The sequence below is a fragment of the Kogia breviceps genome, chromosome 2 (genome assembly GCF_026419965.1).
Source record: "Kogia breviceps isolate mKogBre1 chromosome 2, mKogBre1 haplotype 1, whole genome shotgun sequence".
Classification (NCBI taxonomy): domain Eukaryota; kingdom Metazoa; phylum Chordata; class Mammalia; order Artiodactyla; family Physeteridae; genus Kogia; species Kogia breviceps.
In genome coordinates this window covers 167,780,097-167,799,048 of record NC_081311.1, presented here as the reverse complement: position 1 = coordinate 167,799,048, position 18,952 = coordinate 167,780,097, and the positions used below count along the sequence as shown (strand labels likewise).

Below are 18,952 nucleotides of genomic sequence, written 5' to 3'. Positions count from 1 at the left end.
TTCTTTCTTTCCCCAGAAACGCAGCCTTTCTGCTGGTTTCTGTGCTCCTCTGAACCTCCAAGAGAATATTAGGTGAACAGGAGGAAGCAACAACTCAAAGGCTGTCTGAACTAGAGGGAACTCCAGTGGCCGTTCCTCTTCTGAACCCAAGGGGGTCTAGAGATGGTTAATTGAAGAAACGTTCAATCTGGGCTGCCCAGAGTCTTCGGGAGCAGGGGTCTCACAGAAAGCAAGCCCACCCCACTAATTTCCTCAGCAGGGGAAAGACCGGAGGGGGTTCAGGAAGGATCACAGAGCTTTACAAAGGTCAGGAAGATTGCTGTCAGGCTTGTTATTTCCTTTCTCAGTAACCAGAAATTACCAGGCTCTGACATCACAGGCTAGCAGAGAACACAGCAGATCTCACAATCAGAGAGGCCTGCAAGAGTACTAGCTCTTAGTCACTTGTCTCTCTCTCATTCTACCCAGCAGGCAAACACATACCATCCATCCCTTCCACTTGCATTCTGATCTTCTACCCAATTACTTGAAGCAGACATGTCCTAAGAATTCAGAGTTCAGAGGAATGAAGTAACATTGATATGGCAAGAGGATCAGTGGGTAGAGAAAGTAATGAGGCTGCTTTTCTTACTGTCCTCATTTCTGTGATTCTGAAGTTTAGACCTCCTCCCTCCCTCCCACAAGTCCAGCCTCAGGAGAGGCTGATGAATTACCTATAGTCCGAAATAAGATGTGGGTGCCTGCGCAGGAGGGCCTCCGCTGTCGGTCTGTCCATCTTCAAGACCCTCTTGAGCAAGTCAAACCGCCTTACTCTGTAGAGCAGCTCAGCCAAGCTCACAGAAGACAGCTTTCCTCTCTCTCTTAAAAAATCCAGAAGGTCCCTGACATTAAGTGGAACCACATCTGCAGCAACGTCTCGGCACAGAAAAAGAAGCATCTCCTTCTCATCTTCATCAAGTGCTTCTTCCACCTGATGGATGACCTCAGCAGACATCCTGTACAGTGTCATTCCAAGGAACAGCAGTAAGAAAAGTCTAGTCCAGTCAACAGAAGGCCATGAAGCTACCGATTGCATTTCTGATGGTTTTCTTCATTTCTTTCAAAATCCTTTCCAATGGAGGAGTTCTGTGGTTAAAAGGGAATTTTTAAAAATCCTCCTATCAAAGTAACTTATGCCTAAAATTCTAGGTATACGCTCTTCCTTTCTTGCTGGTCTCTCTAATCTAGCAGATTAAATTCATATTGTTAAGTCTACAGAAAGCGATCCTCTCAGTAGACAAAGAGACTGACCCAAAATTCAAGACAGACAAAGAAGATAACCTACATTTTAAAGGAAATGAGACCAGAGACAAATCATTTCCCCAAAATCCCATGTACTTTATCAGAACTTATCAGAATGTAAAGTGTGGTAAGGGAATTAATGACTAAGTGTGCTAGGGAATTAATGACTAAGTGGCAAATGATTGACCTTGGTGGGAGGCAGAGGAAAAGCCCAATGACTAAGCTGCTTCTGGATGAGAAAAACTGAGGTCACAGGGGTTGACTCCTTTTCAGTGACCTCCCGGTAGGCTTGAACAAATACAAATCTTAGCAAAGGGGACCCTCTGCAAGGTGTCAAAAATGATGGGAGAAAACAGGTTCCTGTCCCTACCCCATCCCTTTTTTCCAGTTGTTCTACTTTGAAACCCTTCATTCGCACCTGCTGCCATCCTCCCCAAACCCAGGCCCTTTACACAGCATCATCATGAATGCTCATAGGACCTGCCACCATGGTTGAACTTAGGCCTTGTCAAGTTTTGATCACCTCTTTGGAGCTTGAGCCCCTTGGAAGAGTCAGAAGTCTGCACTCACAACACACTGCTGGACAGCAATTATCACTAGAGTTCCTGATGGTATCAGTGGAAGGAAGGAGGTTGAGCAGATCTGCAGAAAGATCTGGGAATTGAGTGGGAACAGTGGGGAGTTCATGCCATGGGTGTATTCTTAACTTCTTGCAGTGGAACTCAACCTATTTTCTTTCAAAATTTAAGTTGCAAACGGGGGTCACTGTCCACTCTAAAGTTTCATAGCTGTATTTTATGTTACATAAGCTCTTATGTTCTAGGAGAGTACCCTATCTGTTTCTATCAGACAGCATTTCAGGTTAAAAGCTAATCTTAGCAAAAGATAACTGGAAAACAACCTAACTGTAAGTTGCTAACTGTTGCTACATATTTGTGTACAAGCATATTTATGTATTTACCTAGCAGGATTTACTCAAAGGAACACTGAATCTATTTTATTTGTTTATATACAATCTCAGTTCACAAACGATGAGGCATCTTACAAAAAAAACATGTAAGTAAAAAAAAATTTATATGAGAACAAGGGGGAAAAATATTAGGTAGAAAGTCAAAATGAGGTGGAGGGATAAAGAATACAATGCAAATATGCAGGCCAGAAAGACTTAAAACAGATTTTAGTAGACCTTGAATTTGTCCCGAGCTTCCTGGCAGTCAAAGGAGAAAGGGATATAGGGATATATGTTAAACAGCTCTTGCTGTCAAAAGTAAGAAAAACTGAAAGATTCTTAGAGGAAGCATAATTTCCCTAGAGTTCCAGAGTTCCCCATCAATGAAAATATTAGTGAGTACTTTAGTGTCTGAAATTAACAGTTACGTTTATTTTAAATTTTGGTTTCTAAAAATTTTAAATATTTGACTTTAAGATAAATCCATTTATTCATATATTTCACACTGGCCTTTCCCCCAATAGTCTAAATGGGTGAGTTCTTAATAAAAACAGACATTTTAATTAATGTAGACTTGTTAAAAAGTATTGGCGTGTCTATGCCAATCCCATGCTCATTCATCCAAGCCTCACTTAAACACGGCCATTCTAAATAACTGGAGAAATGAAATTTAATAAATGATTGTTTACTGAAAGTAGAAAACCTGCTACTCAGACTACTTTATTATTACTTTTTTTAATCTGAAAGCTCAATACTAATTTTCTGTGTTCTGCAGAGCCTAAATCTGTACTCCACTCACAGGCTAACAGGATTTTAACCTAACCACTAGTTTCCATAAAAGAAGGTCAGGATCTTTTTCTATTCCCTAAAAGTCACAATTTTGTTAGTTGCTGTTATTATAAATTAACCTGTAAAATATTTATACACACTAGAAAGTATAAAATAAGTAAACACATGTTACCTACATTCACCAAACATACCTGAAAAAGAACCAGAGCTATTAGAAATGAAATGTTCAATTCCCTCTTTTTAAAAACAGTAACAAACTTTTGTAATTCATAATTATCAGTGATATAATCATGCCATCAAGAGTTAACAAAATTAGATAATGTTTTAAAAAATATTATCTGCTCAGTTCATTTCCTCCAGTCATTACACCCAAGGCTGCTTTCTGCCAGTCAAGCACAATCAGCAAGAGAACAGGCATGCTGTCTTCCCTCTGTACTAACAGCGGTATAGTCTGGCAGTAAAATCCAAATTACTCAGTGGTAGCATCTGGCATAGTCAAAGAAAATATCAAAAGGAAAACTACAGATCCTGTGCGGACCCAGGCCAACCAGATGCAGCAAAATACCAGTGCTTATATGTTGGGGTGGTGTTGGGGACAGTTAATTGGGACTAGAGGTGACAGGCACTTGAGAGAGGGGAGCATGAAAGGAAAAAGTAGGGTTACAGTCCAAATAATCACTACTTTGCTGGGGTTTCTTTTAAGCCCAAACCAAGAAATTAACATAAAAATTACTCTCAGACTAAGTAAGCCCATAGGGTCTTTTTTTTTTTGAATACAAATTTTTTGGGGGGTGCTTTTTAACATTTCAGACACCATAAATAGCAAATCCGAAATCCAAATCCAAAAACTTTTGTCATGGACTGTGGCAAGCTAATTTTGAACTGATATGAAGGAGAAAGGCCAAGAATAACCAGTATAAGCTTTAAGAACAACCAGTTGGAGGAAGGTGCCTTAGCAGATATCAAGATTTAATACAAATGTATAGTAATATGACAAGGAATAGATAATAAAACAACTAATACACAGAGGAGAGCTCAGAAATTAATCCACACAGATGTCTAGGGTGGTCCTGTAAATCAATAGGGAAAGGACATTAATGTCCAGAAATAGTGCTGAGACAACTGGTTATCCATACATATAGAGAGGATAAACTGGGATCCTTTCCTCACACCATTTACAAGTCAGTTCCACATGTACTAAAGTCCTGGACATAAAATTTCTAGAAGAGCTTCTCTAAGAATATTATTATAACCTACAATTACAAAAATTATTTTGTAAGACATAAAAAGCATACATCCTTTTAAAAATGAAAAAAAGATAAAGAGCAGACTCAGAAGACAAATACATCATATTTAATTAACAAAGAACTAGTATCCACAATGTGGAAAGCATTTCTGCAAATCAATAAGCGTAAGACAAGCAACTCAAGGGAAGAATAGGCAGTTCCCAGAAGAAAAAGAAAACTCCAAACAGCCATAAGCCATATGAAAAGATATTCAACCCAAAACAATATTCAGAGAAATGCAAATTTAAACTTCAGTGAGATATTATTTCACATTATCCAAATGCTAGTATCTGTTACCAAATGTCAGAGAAAATACAGTGAAATATGAAACCTTTTACATTGCTGGAGGAATTATAAACTGATATAGCCACTTTGAAGAACAATTTGGCAATACCTGGTAAAGGTTAAAGCACTCATTACTCCATGACATGAAAATTTCATTCCTAAGTGAATATCCTTTGAATACTCTTAAACAGATATACCAAGACATGTACATAATGTTCCAAGCAGCAGTAGATGGTATAGCAAAATAATGGAAACCACTTAAAAGTCTACCAAGAAGAGATTAAATAAAATGTCACAGTCCCTTGATGAAACACTATACAGCCCTGAAAATGAAAAACCATGAATGAATCTCACAAACAAAACAACAAATATGTTTGCTAAGGCAAAAAGTTGCTAAAGCATGCATACCATATAATTAATTTACATTAAGGTCCTAAATGTTAATAATACCATATATTGTTTAGGGATATGTGTGTGTGTGTGTGTGTGTGTGTGTGTATACTGAAAGCATGAAAAGGGATTAACAGAATGTGACTAGATAAAAATACAAAGGAGAAATGACTGAATTTGTAACATTTTACTTCACAAACTCGGCAACAGGTATATAGATAGTAAAATAAATACATCTCTGACCACATTTTCTGACCAGAGTACAATAAAATTAGAAAACGATAATTAACCAAAAGGAAACTGTCAGTTTTTGAACTGAAAAAGGCATTTCTCTCTCTCTTCTGCACTCAGAATTTACAGTCCAGTTAACAAGTACTACATAAAAAAAAAAAAAAACTGGAGTATGCCATATAGAAACTATCTCACAGCATTCAAAATGCTTTTAGAGCTTTTTTGATGTATTTATAGACAATCCTTAGAACAAGAAAGCCTACAGGCATCCCAAAGTTATCATCAAAAACAAGTCAGATTTTATTTAACATGGTTCAAAAGATAGGGTAGAAGGAGTGGGGAGGGGCATGGCAGGTAGAATAAGTTTTTTAGAGTTTGGTGAAAGGACAGTGCCCACCACTCACCAGCCTCATTTTACCTGAACCTCCTAGTTCAGCACCACACACCTCCTCTGAAAGCAAGGGCTTCACCTCACTCAGGGACAAAGGAGCTGTCCAAACCCAATTCCTTCTCGTTCCTGCTTTCAAACACCAAGTCTTCCAGACTGACCACTATTTCTATTAGTGTCCTTTCACTCCCACTTCTTCCCTAATGGGGAAACTGGCAGCGATGTGTGTTAAGAATGTTTAAGGACTTCCTCTGTTCTCGTACACACCCTCACTGGCAAATTGTAATTTAATGACTGTCTCTCCTTTTCCACTCACACAGAATTTCCACAATGGTACAAACTGTCCCCCACCTTCAGAGCCAGAGCAGTTCCAGTTTCATTTCTCTACTAGTTGCCAGTGATCACTGAAAACACCAGACAAAGTAGATGTAAGTCACCAGGGTTCATCTCCACTGGCTAACGGAAAGGGTTTCAGGTGCTAGAAGCAGAAACCGCTTCAGTTATTTTGAGTAGAAATACTTTTATTTTATTTATTTATTTATTTTTTATTTTTTGGTACGCGGGCCTCTCACTGTTGTGGCCTCTCCCATTGCGGAGCGCAGGCTCCGGACGCACAGGCTCAGCGGCCATGGCTCACGGGCCCAGCCGCTCCGCGGCATGTGGGATCTTCCCGGACCGGGGCACGAACCCGTGTCCCCTGCATCGGCAGGCGGATTCTCAACCACTGCGCCACCAGGGAAGCCCATTACTTTTAAATAGGTGCTTACAAAACTGCTGTTAAGGGTTGGAGAAATGGGCCCTTGAGTGAGCTTCTGAGAAAGACGTCCAGGACTCCCAGAAAGATCTTGTCTCAGCCAAGGCAGCGAGGAAGCAGGAGGCCATCACTGGTAGCACAGAGCTCAAGAACACCTCGGGCAGTGACCCCGAGATCAGAGGGCCAGCTGCCACCCCATCTGCCTCCACTCCTCCAAAGCTGGTGACTGGACTTCATAATGCTGCTGCCCAAATCCCCACGTCACCACCACCATGCTTGACAGCAGAGAAATGAACAAAAGCAGCCAGCTATTGGCCTCTACCCCACTTGTTTACAAATCTTGCCCAAATGCACCTTCATTCACATCCTGGTTGTAAAGGAGTCTGGGAAAGGCAGTTTGTAGTCTTCTACCTTCTAGACGGAGGTGGGAGTGGGTCCTGGGCACCAACTGACCTTAGCCACCAGAGAAGGATATTCCATGAGAATATTTTTATCTTCTTTGTAGTTAGATCCTCTGCACAGACCCCAGTGCCTGACTCCCAGTAAGCACTCAATGAGTATTTGAATGAACGAATAAATGGAGTTTTGTAAGTCGCTACCAGGTGACGGCCTCACTTCCTTTGCTCCCCAGATGGGACCTAGAGCATGTGCTACAAACCCTCTTCTGGCCTCAATTCTTTTTTGCCCTTTTGCCAACTGACTGCCAGCTCTGCAACACCTTGGTGTGCCAGAACTTTCCAGTTTGAGCACTGAAAGTCCCATGTTCCAGGAAACTCCTCAGTCCCGGGCAAACTGGGATGATCACCGCCACATCCCATGCTCAGATGGTGAGCCTCCATCACTCATACATCTAGAGGAGAAGTTGTGCTGAACGGAGGGGAAAGATCACGCCACACGCTTGTAGCGTTCAACCTCAGCTGGCCCCTGACTGCTGCTCGGCATGTTATTCCAGGACTGCGGTCAGCTCCTTTCAACACCCTCTCACAGCTTTCTTCCATCCTAACACCACGCACTGGGGCCACTTTTCATCGATGAGCTTGCCACTAATCAAGAGTGAGCTCCAGCAGCCCGCTACCTTCCCCTGCTGTCCCTCATCCTCCAGGGCCATCCACTTCCCCTGTGCCCTTCTGTCTCCATAAGCCCCTGCGCTTACCCTTTCATCAACCTCTCTCCACCTTCAGGGACTCCTCCCCTCAGCTTGTAAACATGTTCAGTCTCCTCCATCTTAAAAATAAAGAAAACAAAAAACCCCTTCAGCCTGAGATCCCCTAGACCAACCAGCCTTTCACTCTCTTTCCTTCATGTGAAGCTAGGATTTCAGAAAGGCAGACTGTAATGTGTACTTCAGCTCCCTCAACTTCTCAGTTCACTCAATATGGTGCCACCTGCATCCTCCCTGCCCCACATCCTTTACACAATGATCCTCAGTGCCATATTGGAACATGAGGCAAAGGAAGAATCAGTAATGCGGATACTGTCTTTATTTAAAATTTTGATATTTTGTTCATCATGGGTCTTTTGCATTCATGTCAATTTTTTCCAACTCTGGCATTAAAGTATTATTTATCTTGATTTTTGCACCCCCTTAAATGTTATGCCTGAGGTGAGTGCCTCACTCTCCTCACCCTAGTGTCCTCACCTGACGGTGTTCTTCTAGAGGCCTGGGTGACCTCCTAGTAGCCACATCCAAGGTCACATGGAAGTCTTCTTTTATCCAAGCACTCTGACCTGTGCCTTGAAACTCTTCTCCCTTAGCTGATCTCACACAACTATATTCTACACTGTCCCCCTCTAACCTTCCCTGACTCCTCAGCACCTTTTCTGCACCTGCTTCTTTTTTTTTAAAATAAATTTATTTATTTTTGGCTGTGTTGGGTCTTCATTGCTGCATGCGGCCTTTCTCTAGTTGCGGTGAGCGGGTGCTACTCTTTGTTGCAGTGTGCGGGCTTCTCATTGCTGTGGCTTCTCTTGTTGCAGAGCATAGGCTCTAGGCGCGCAGGCTTCAGTAGTTCTGGCACGCGGGCTCAGTAGTTGTGGCTCACAGGCTTAGTTGCTCCGCGGCATGTGGGATCTTCCCGGGCCGGGGCTCGAACCCACGTCCCCTGCATCGGCAGGCGGATTCTTAACCACTGCACCACCACGGAAACCCCTGCACCTGCTTCTTAAGTGAGGGTGTGCCCTAGCATCCATCTCTCACCCTGGCCTTTCTGTTCCCTCTGCCTATGGCCTCACCCTCTCCAAACAGATCTTATCAGAATGAACTTCCTGAAGTTCTTGCTTGAACCAAATCACTTTCTTAAATTCAGACCTTTCAATGATTCCTCATCTCCCATTGCAGGTTCTGATTTTCTTTGTATCCAAGGCCCCTCCTGGTCTAACGTCTGCATTCATCTCTCATTAACACACACCTTGCATTTCCGGATTCAAACAAACCTCAACAAGGAGTTCTTTCCCACGCCTCTGCACATTTGCCTGGATTACTCACTTCCACTTACCTGCCTGGCAAAACCCTACTTGGTTTGAAGGGCCAGCTGAAGTGTCTCCTAAGTGTAAAGCTTTCCTGGGAAGAACTCACCTAGACTTCGTTAGTAGCTCCTTTGTTCCACCACCATATTGTGTACCTAGCTCCGTTCCACCCAGCATAGCTCCAACAGGTGACAGTAAAATGTGGTTAAATCAAGCTTTTCAGCCTTTCTCACAGAACGTCAACTTTGCCTGCGACCATCTGGTATTGAAAGCACATAACGGTCCCAGCAGACAGCTGCCAGCATGACTGGTTCCCATACTTAAACCTATCCAAGGACAGACATACTTAATATTCCATTCTTTGTACTGCTCTGGTCATGGCATGCCTGAAAGCAAGGTCATGGTCACTGAGCCACAGCCTGCAAGCAAATGTAAATTCCCAGTAACGTTACAAAACTGAGCCACAGTGGGGAGAAGCCTGCCTTGCCAGCTGCAGAAAGCAGCATGCAAACCTGGAACGTTCAGGTATCCGGAAACCCCCACTGAGATATGAAGTTGAAGGCCATGAGGGAGTCACCCAGAAGTTTCTAAAAAGATAAAGCAGAAGGGGTTACATGATCCTGGGCAAAACGAATGTGACCACCACTGAACTCATAGGAGTTCTCACTCATTCTCAATCATAGGAGTTCATCCACTCATCAGGGATGCACTCATAGTGCATCCCTGAACATAACAGGACCCACCTTCCTCCTCCTCCGTCCGTGTATGGAACCTGTGGGTGTGGGCTCTGTGTGTAGCAATTCAAGCAGCTAATATAATGAACCCATCTTTACTACATTTGTAGGCATTTTAACCCTAAGATAGTGTACAAAGTGCCACTTTGTGCCCTTTTCCTCCAATATTTAAAATGAGGTATTTAGTAATAGATCATCATGTGGGTTCTGATTTCTGCAATGCTGCAGAATCATAGTCTAGAAGACCATGTACTGAGGCTGAAGCATAAACACATTCCAACTTGAGATTATTTAACGTGTAGTTTTTAATTTAATATTTTTCTGTTTTTTAAATTTAATAATTTTAATGCACATTTTTAGCTACTGATACATAATGTATCAACAGCTAAAAGTATGCATTAAAAAATTATTTGGTGGGCTTCCCTGGTGGCGAGTCCGCCTGCCCATGCAGGGGACACGGGTTCGTGCCCCGGTCCGGGAAGATCCCACATGCCGCGGAGCGGCTGGGCCCGTGAGCCATGGCCGCTGAGCCTGCGCGTCCAGAGCCTGTGCTCCACAACAGGGAGAGGCCCGCAAACCACACACACAAAAAAAAAATATTTGGCTTCCCAAGCACTGCATTTCAATTACAGCAAATTGCCCACAAACTATATATGATCCCAATTATAAAATGGCAAAAAATTAGAAGGTATATTTTATAAAGTTCTTTGATGAGGCTCAGCCCCATGACTCTCAGGGAAACTCCCACAAATTTCAACATAACATTACCTCAAATAACTTACCTGGTTCGTAACAGCTGCATACGGGCTGCAGAAAATGAAGGAATGAAAGAACCCCAGGAGGAGAAAAGATCAAGATTGAAAGGAGATCATGAATCATCTAGTTGGATACAGAAACACGAGCAGAGTCACTAGAGAAATCCACTTCATGCAGTGGCCCACTCCTCCTCAATCAAAGTTATTTTCACTAGGGCAAACTTCTCACAGAGCCCAAGCACCTCAGAGTACCTCCCCTCCTCTGCCCAACCCATAATCTAATTCAAGATACTTATCTCAGTGTTCCCTGGACAGTATTTTTCTGTCCCAACATCTCTGCTCATCAAGCACCTGCCTCCAGTCGGAAAGCCCCTTCCCTCTTTTCAGTCTCTGCCTATTGAAATTCTATACCATCTTTCAAGGCATCTCTTCCTAAAGTTGTCTTGATTCCTAAATCAGGTCATCTCCTCCTGCTTCATAGCACTGTTTTTACTTTCTTCTTGAGTACTATCATATATGGTAAGCTCCCACTCATCTGCATTAGGCCAAACTCACCCTCCTAGGCCTTGAACAGACTAGTCATCATTACAGAGCTCCAGCAGGCCGGTACTTGTGTAATGCCTACTCATCCTTCCATAATCTACAATGAATATGGAGCTGGTGGTGGAGTAAGAATGTATTTGGAACCTGGTTGTTAGATCCAGGAGACAAAGCTCGTGAAAGGAAGTTTTTGCAACTCTAAACAATGGGTAACAATGACGTTGTTTAAGAGCTGGGTGATGCATCATGCAGGGCCTCCTGGGAGCAGACAGGACCTCATCATGAGCAGACAGAATACACTATCTCCAGCCAAGCTCACCAGACATCCCCTGGCCTTTTAGCAAAAGGTACATCTCCCCAGTACATTTGGCTAAAAATTTATCCTTTGCACTTATCACAAGTTCTAAAACTCTAAGATTTATGGGTGAGAGTTTTCATTTTGCCAAACCTCCAGGCCAGTCCTCTGTGTGTAGTATGGACTCAAAAGTGCCTAAAATTTAAAGCAGTTTTTCCTCAAGTGGGACAGTCCTCTGACATCCCCATGATTGCTGATAGCATCATACAAAATAAGAAAAATAAAAGAGCAAACTACATATTTAAAAAAAATACTTACTGTATTTAAGTGCATAAATGTCTGAAAAGACAATAAACTGCAACTTTTGGTTACCTTAGGGAATGGACCCCTGCAGGCTTTCTCTATTAACTTTGCATGTATTTTAACCCAGATAATTATAATACAATTTGACTGAAAATTTTTTAAGAGAAAAAATATTACAATACAGAGTGTTAAGTGCAATCCTATGGTAAGTGCAAAGATAGCCCCTGAGTATAGGGAAGTATAGAGGAAGGGAATCCTTACTTCCTCTATGGATGGCTGTGAAGTCTTTCTCAAGGAGGTGACAGTAGCCGAATATAAAGGAGAAATAGGCCATTTCAATCATAATGTTTCTTACATAACTGATTTACTCTGTAACCTGTTACCACTTCCCCAGCCTGGCCCAACTGGCCTCCTCCCATTCTAGACTGTTGATTCTAGACCCTTTTCTAGGCTGCCTTGAATCCAAGTTAACTTTGCAGGTAATTTTGCTGGGTCTCCCCAACCACTCCGTGATTTTTTTCTCTATGGGGAAAAAAAAAACAAGTTCAGACCCATCTCTATGTTCCCAGCACCCAGCCATAAACACGAGTTTAATTAGCCTTTGGGGTCCTGTAAGGAAGAAATAACCAAAAAGAATTCATTCCTGAGATTGTAAAAAGCGAAAGACACTCCTGGCGACTTGGAGTGCTGTGGGTGAGTCCCAAGGAGGCTCAAGGAAGGGATGAAAGCGGGTGACTCAAGCCTTTTTTGCCGGGATCAGCGACAGTGCCCCGACGCCCCCAGAGCTGAGGGCGACGCCAGCAGGGGGCGCAGCTCGGGAGAAAGAGTTTGTCTATTCACCCCCGGGCAGCCTCCTGCTCTTCCCAATGACTTCCGCCGGGAACCTCGCCCACTCTTGCCGGACACGATGGAACCTGAGGCTCCGGAAAACCAGAGTTGGAAATATGTCCAGTAAGTCCCCTACATACGAACCTTCAAGTTGCAAACTTTCAAAGGTGCGAACGTGCGTTGGCGTGTCCAATCACGTAAGTTAGTTCAGGTGTCTGGCATACATGCGTGCACTTCGATAAGTGGTTATACTTTTGTATACTCTATGGTACAGTACTGTATAAAGTACAGTAGCACAGTATCTTTATCTCAAGCCCAGGAAGTCCACTCGATGCAAGCCCCTGTGCCAGCTGTTGTACTGTACTACTGAACTTTTCGAGGTACTATACTGTAATATTAAAAATGTTTTATTTTTTCTTTGTTTTTTATGTATTATTTATATGAAAAGTATTATAAACCTCTTACAGCACAGTACTATATACCCAATTGTGTTAGTTGGGTACCTAGGGTAACGCTGGACTTAACCAACATGCTCCGGTTTGTATATAGGGGACTTACTTGTACTCCAGACACGACCAGGAACTGGAGGAGAGAGCATCGCAGGCGCCAAGAGGCGGCTTCCAAGGCAGGCATAAAGCCTCTGTGCTCTTCCTCCCAGCAGCCCGCCAGGAACGCACAGCCCAAACAAAACTTCCTGCTCCAGAACCCTCAGCTCCTACACCTTAAAATCTCCACAAGAACACACGGGTGTCCCTCCAGAAAGTAAGCTCTCCCTTGTGTGGGCAAAGAGCCCACCTGGCATTGCGGGAAATTACTTGCGTCAGGTCAGGAACCAGTTCGCCTGGCCGCTGCGCTCCGCCACCCCACTGAGAGCCGGGCTGGGACCCGCCTGACCCCAGGGATCAAACCTACTTCCATTTCAGCTGCCAATCGGCCCTCGCGGCCACCGCTCAAAAAAAAACTGCTGCCGACTACCCTCTCAACACTCCAGTCGCGCAAGATTCCCAGCGGGCAGGGGGCAAGGGGCACCCAGCCCCTGCGGGCCTGCAGGTGGATTCACCTTCGAGAGCAGGTGCCAGGTAGTAATACTACTGTTAAATGAAGTGTAAATGTCAGTTACAAACAAATGTAAAACAGTAACTGGTTAGGAAAAGCCATTTTAATCAGGACGTCCAACCCAGAAGCTGTAAGTAAAGTAAGTATTAATATTAAAAATGCAACTTCTGGGGCGGGCTTCCCTGGTGGCGCAGTGGTTGAGAGTCTGCCCGCCAATGCAGGGGACACGGGTTCGTGTCCCGGTCCGGGAAGATCCCACATGCCGCGGAGCGGCTGGGCCCGTGAGCCATGGCCGCTGAACCTGCGCGTCCGGAGCCTGTGCTCCGCAACGGGAGAGGCCACAACAGCGAGAGACCTGCATACCGCAAAAAAAAAAAAAAAAAAGCAACTTCTGCATGGCAGACACATTCAAAAGTCCCTTCCAAACCCGAGTCTCTCTCTCGTTTGTTTTTTTTTTTAATTTTGGAGTTGGCCCAAGTTTTTAGCCTCTCCCCATGAAACTTTTTAAAGATTATTTAGGGGCACCACCGGAGGGAAATTACCAAAAATTCAGTTTCTCTTCTCTGAAATCTCTTATCTGAAGCAGGTCAAGCCTGCCAGAGACCTGTCTGGTCTTAGTTTTAGATTATCATGGTCTGTTGGTGTCCAACAGGTTCCCTACTGGCACTACCTCTCGTTTCGTAAATAAATTTCAAATGTCAACAAATGAAAATATTCGAGAGCTTTAGCGTCCTTGAACTTACTTCCTGTTACTTGAACCAAAAATTTGTTCTGAATTTCAATGGTCTTTGTTCTATTGCATTCCACTGTTAATATTTTAAAAGAATATGCCCTGACCAGACATTCCCCAGACCTTTGAAGGGAAAAAGGGTGGCGGCGGGGAGGACAAGTTTATTTCAAGGTTTTACAAAAAAATCTTTCATCAGTAGTCAGTCATTCCGAACCTTCCCAAGGCAAGCTATTCTTCCAATTTGCCAAAATACGCATCTCACTGCTTTGAGAAATAGCAACCCTGACCTACTTCACCAGAGAGAGTAAAAATTCTTTCCTCTCCTGTTGCTTCCGCCAAGACACACTACTGCACAAAAAGTCCTAGTTCTCATCAACTTTGCCAAAGGAAGACTGCCAGATCTTTCGAGCAGGTCACCCCCGGAATTGAGCAACCCTGTCCTTAGGCAGGACACCGGGGACCTGCCACAAAGCTCACGGCCCGTTTTCTAGTGCTTCCGTTTGGGGCGAGAGTCACTGGGCCTGGGCGATCCGCCGCTCCGACCGCACCGGAATCCCGAAAGACTCAAGCGCCCCTCCAGAGAATCGGAGCGGAGGCGCTCCAACCTGCCTGGTGCCCAAAGGGCAAATCGGAGATAAGAGATCTGCGGGACTGAGTCACCTGCCAGAAGGCCCACCCCTCCCCTGGCCCCTGCCAGGCACCCCCTGCCCTGGCCGAGTGCGAGGAAGCGCCAGTCCGGGAACGCGAGAGGATGCGGGGCCTGGCGTCCGGCGGGGAGCTGGGGAGGGTGGGAGCTGCGGGGTTCCGCGCGGGCACGTACCGTCCTACCCGCGGCTAGGCTCTCCTTTGGCTGCGACACGTCAAGACTTAACTCCTCTGATACCCGAAAATCGCAGGCAAGATGGAGGCAAAGAAACCGAAAGCCTGAAAGAGGATGTGGCTTGCTGCCCAGTCCCGCATGCGCTCGCCTTGCTCACCCTGGCCTTCTCTCGCATCGTACAAAAGCTTTAACCCTCTAAAAGGTTGATGGTCTGACATTCACTGTGTTAGACCCAGAGACCACCCCCCCACTCACCAGCCCTTTGAGGTGAAACACTGCCGTGCTGTTCAACAACCCGCCAGCCTACTGTTTCCTGTTTACACCCGCTCTGACTGGGCTTGCTGTGAACTCTGGGTGGTTGCCTAACTACGCAGATCTACTACTCACTATGGACAGAAAGACTGTGTACACAAGTTCTTGTGCCCAAGAGCACAGTGAGGCCAAACAAACGGAAACCTTGGAGTTTGGAGCAGAGAAAGGTGTTTTGCAAGGCCATGCAAAAAGAGGACAGAGAACGGGGCCCGTGCCCTAAAAAGCCTGGAGCTCCCCAAAGGCTTTCCGCAAAGCACTTAAAAAAGCCAAGTAGTGGGTGGAGGTGTCGCAGGATACGTGATCAGCTCGTGCACAGTTCTCTGATTGGCTGATGGTGAGGTAGTGGGGTGGTGTCACAGGGGTGAACATGATCCGTCCTTAGGCTTCAGGAGGCCTGGGGCTCTGTGCTCATGGTACTCAAATAGTTAACATCTTCCGTTTGTTGAAGACTGGGGTGTGGGTGGGGGTGGGGGTGTTACATCTGCAAAACAACTCAGGAAATGTGCGTCAAATCTAGGTACTTGAGAGAGGAGCTAAAGCAGAGGAAATGGGGGAGGCCTGTTCCACGGGAAGGCCCCGTGGGGTTCTACTCCTTAACAGCACTTCTAGTGTTTGTTACGGATGTCTTGGAAAAATAATAAAGAGCATATGTAAAAGCGCTTTATGCTTTATTCCTCGTAACTACTTTCTTGTGATTTTTTTAAAGTTTCTAAACTTTTCTTAAATATATTTAAACTTACAAGAAATTTGCAAAAATAATACCAAGAAAAATTCACCACCGTGTGACAGCATGAGGAGCTCTGCTGACCCACTCCCTAATGAAACTGATGAAAATTGTTTTAAGACAAGCAAAAACAACCATTTAAAGCCTTGGAAATATTCCTAAAAGAGCAAACAAGTATCTATTCAAGAAAATCTAGGAAAAGTTGGTCAGAAAGGTGAGAATCTGTGGTATTTCAACCAAGCCCTCTTCCTCTCTTTGCCCTCTCAACTGCAGGGCAGAGTCCCCACTCTGTCTTTAAACCGGGAGCACTGCGCCTCCTCTTCCCAGGCTCCCAGTGGGAGGGGCAGATGTCAACAATTCTCACCCTGCCTGCCCCTGGCTACCTGATACTGAGCCTAAGTCCTGTATAAATGTGGTTGAGAGATGGAGGATTCTTTCTTCCATCCAGCCCCACTCATGCAACAGAGGCTCTACCTTGGGCTGGAGCACTGAGAATACTGGGGTCCTAATCACCCTTATCTCAGCTGCTGTAGTAGTGGTTCAAGCCAGAAGAAAAAAGCCAAGAGAACCTCTGTCTGCTACCGTATCCTCACCTAGAATTCAGCCTCTAGAACAGGGATGTGAGTCTGAGAGAAGCTTGCCATTGTTCCACCTCCTGCTCCAAAGCCCAGACTCTGTGATTGTGCCCCCCACTGGGGATGTTTTATGGATGGGTCCATAAAACAGATAGCTCTTAATCTCTTCCTGTAGAAACTGACTTCATTTACAACAGAGCATGGAGAAATACAAGCCAAAGGGTGCTCTCAAAAACCTGGAGGTTATGGTGATAGGCAATTGGGAGGAGATTCAAGATATGAGCTAAATTGTAAAGTGGCTAGTTTGCAGGAAAGAATCAAAGATAAAGACAGCTGAGGGAAGCCCTCCTGTGGTAAGACAAATATTAGACACTGACCTCATAAACTTTTGCTTCAAAGGGGCCAGATTTTGATTGGATTTATTTGTAGAACAATATATGTACAAGCAAATAACAATAAGGAGGTTGGGAAGGGTGGAGAGGGTGGGGAGTGGGGAGGAAACAAGTACCCAGAGTTGCTACAATACATTATTTAAGATGTCCAGTTTCCAACAAAAAGTTATGAGGCATGCAAGCAAACAGGAAAGTATGACCCATACATTGGAAAAATAGCAGGCAACAGAAACTGCTTTAAGAGCAACAGGATGTTGGATTTATCAGAAAAAAAAAAAATTCAAAGTATTATAGCTATTATAAACACGTTCACAGAACTAAAGAAAAACATGGTTAGAGTGTGATGACAATGTCATACCAAATAGAAAATATCAATAGATATTCAACCCCTAGAACAGGGATGTGACTCAGAAATCATAAAAATGAACTAAATAGAAACTCTGGAGTTGAAAATTACAATAACTGAAATAACTTCATTAGGAGCTTAACAGGAGACTTGAACTGGCAGAAGAAAGAATAAGCTGACTTGAAGGTAGATGGATAGGGATTATGCAAGCCAAAGAACAGAGAAAAATGTAAAGAGCCTCAGAGAAATGTGGGACATCATTAAGCACATGAACATGTGCATAATAAGAGTGCTAGAAGGAGAGGAGAGTAAAGAAGGAGCACAAAAAAATCCAAAGAAATAATGGCTAAAAACTTTCCAAATTTATTGAAAAACTATAACTTACATATCCAGGAAACCCAACAAATTCCAAATAGGATAAATGCAAGAGATCTACAGACACAATAGAGCAAAAATGCTGAAAATCAAAGACAAGGAAGAAATCTTGAAAGCAGCAAAAGAAAAATGACTCATTACTTACAAATAAATGCCAGTAAGATTAATAAATGACTTCTCAAGAAAAGCAAGAGAAACCAGAAGACAATGAGATAACATATTCAAAGTGCTCCATCCAAGAAACAATCTTAAGAAAGTAAGTTGGTGAAATAAGGTGAAATTTTCCCAAATAAACAAAAACTGAGCGAATTTGTGCTAGCAGACCTGCCTCACAAGAAATACTAAAGGACGTTCCTCAGGTTGAAAGCAAATAACCCCAGACAGTAATTCAAATTCATACGAAAAAAAGAAAAGAACATCAGAAAAGGCAGTTATAGACTGGGATTGACACATATACATTATTGGTACTATATATAAAATAGACAACTGATAGGAACATACTGTATAGCACAGGGAAACTCTACCTAATGCACTATGGTAACCTAAATGGGAGGGAAGTCCAAAAGGGAGGGGATATCTATATGTGTATGGTTGATTCATTTTGTTGTGCAGTGGAGGCTAACACAACATTGTAAAGCAACCATACTCCAATAAAAATTAATTAAAAAAAGAAAAGGCAGTTATATAATTATGAGACAGTATAAATGAACATTTTTCCTACTCAACTGATTGTAAAAGCAATTGTATAAAATAATATGATGGATTGTTGTACCTATAACATATAGAAATTAATATATGTGTATTGGTAAAAGGAGAGCAAACTAAACCTAAAGCAGCCAGAAGGAAGAAAATAATAAAGATTAAAGTGGAAGGGGCTTCCCTGGTGGCGCAGTGGTTAAGAATCCGCCTGCCAATGCAGGGGACATGGGTTCGAGCCCTGGTCCGGGAAGATCCCACATGCCACGGAGCCATTAAGCCTGTGCGACACAACTTGAGCCTGTGCTCTAGAGCCTGCGAGCCACAAATACTGAGCCCACGTGCTACAACTACTGAAGCCCCTGTGCCTGGAGCCCGTGCTCTGCAACAAGAGAAGCCACCAGGATGAGAAGCTGGCACACTGCACGAAGAGTAGTCCCCACTCACTGCAACTAGTGAAAGCCCGCTCACAGCAACCAAAGACCCAATGCAGCAAATAATAAATAAAAGAAATAAAAATTTTTAAAAGGATTAAAGTGGAAATTAATAAAATATAGAATCGAAAAACAATAGAGAAAATCAATTAAACCAAAAGCTGATTTTTTGCAAAGGTGAACAAAATTGCAAACCTTTTGCTCCATTGACCAAGAGA

General features: G+C 43.6%; 1 protein-coding gene across 15 annotated transcripts in view; it reads right to left on the bottom strand.

Annotated features, from left to right (window-relative positions):
• Nucleotides 1–15,428, bottom strand: part of CFLAR (CASP8 and FADD like apoptosis regulator) — a 55,737-nt gene extending 40,309 nt beyond the window's left edge. For 3 of the 15 annotated variants that reach the window (XR_010839176.1, XR_010839174.1, XM_067026561.1), the window contains exons 1-2: nucleotides 15,136–15,195; nucleotides 714–1,125 (exon numbers count right to left, since the gene is read on the bottom strand). Coding sequence is in view for 10 of the 15 variants with exons in the window: in XM_067026561.1 (XP_066882662.1) it covers nucleotides 714–1,075 (362 nt within the window). In the remaining 5 variants the exon portion in view is untranslated. The other 12 variants (XM_067026560.1, XM_067026557.1, XR_010839173.1 and 9 more) reach the window with 11 other exon arrangements.
• Between the last annotated feature and the right edge of the window lie 3,524 nt (nucleotides 15,429–18,952).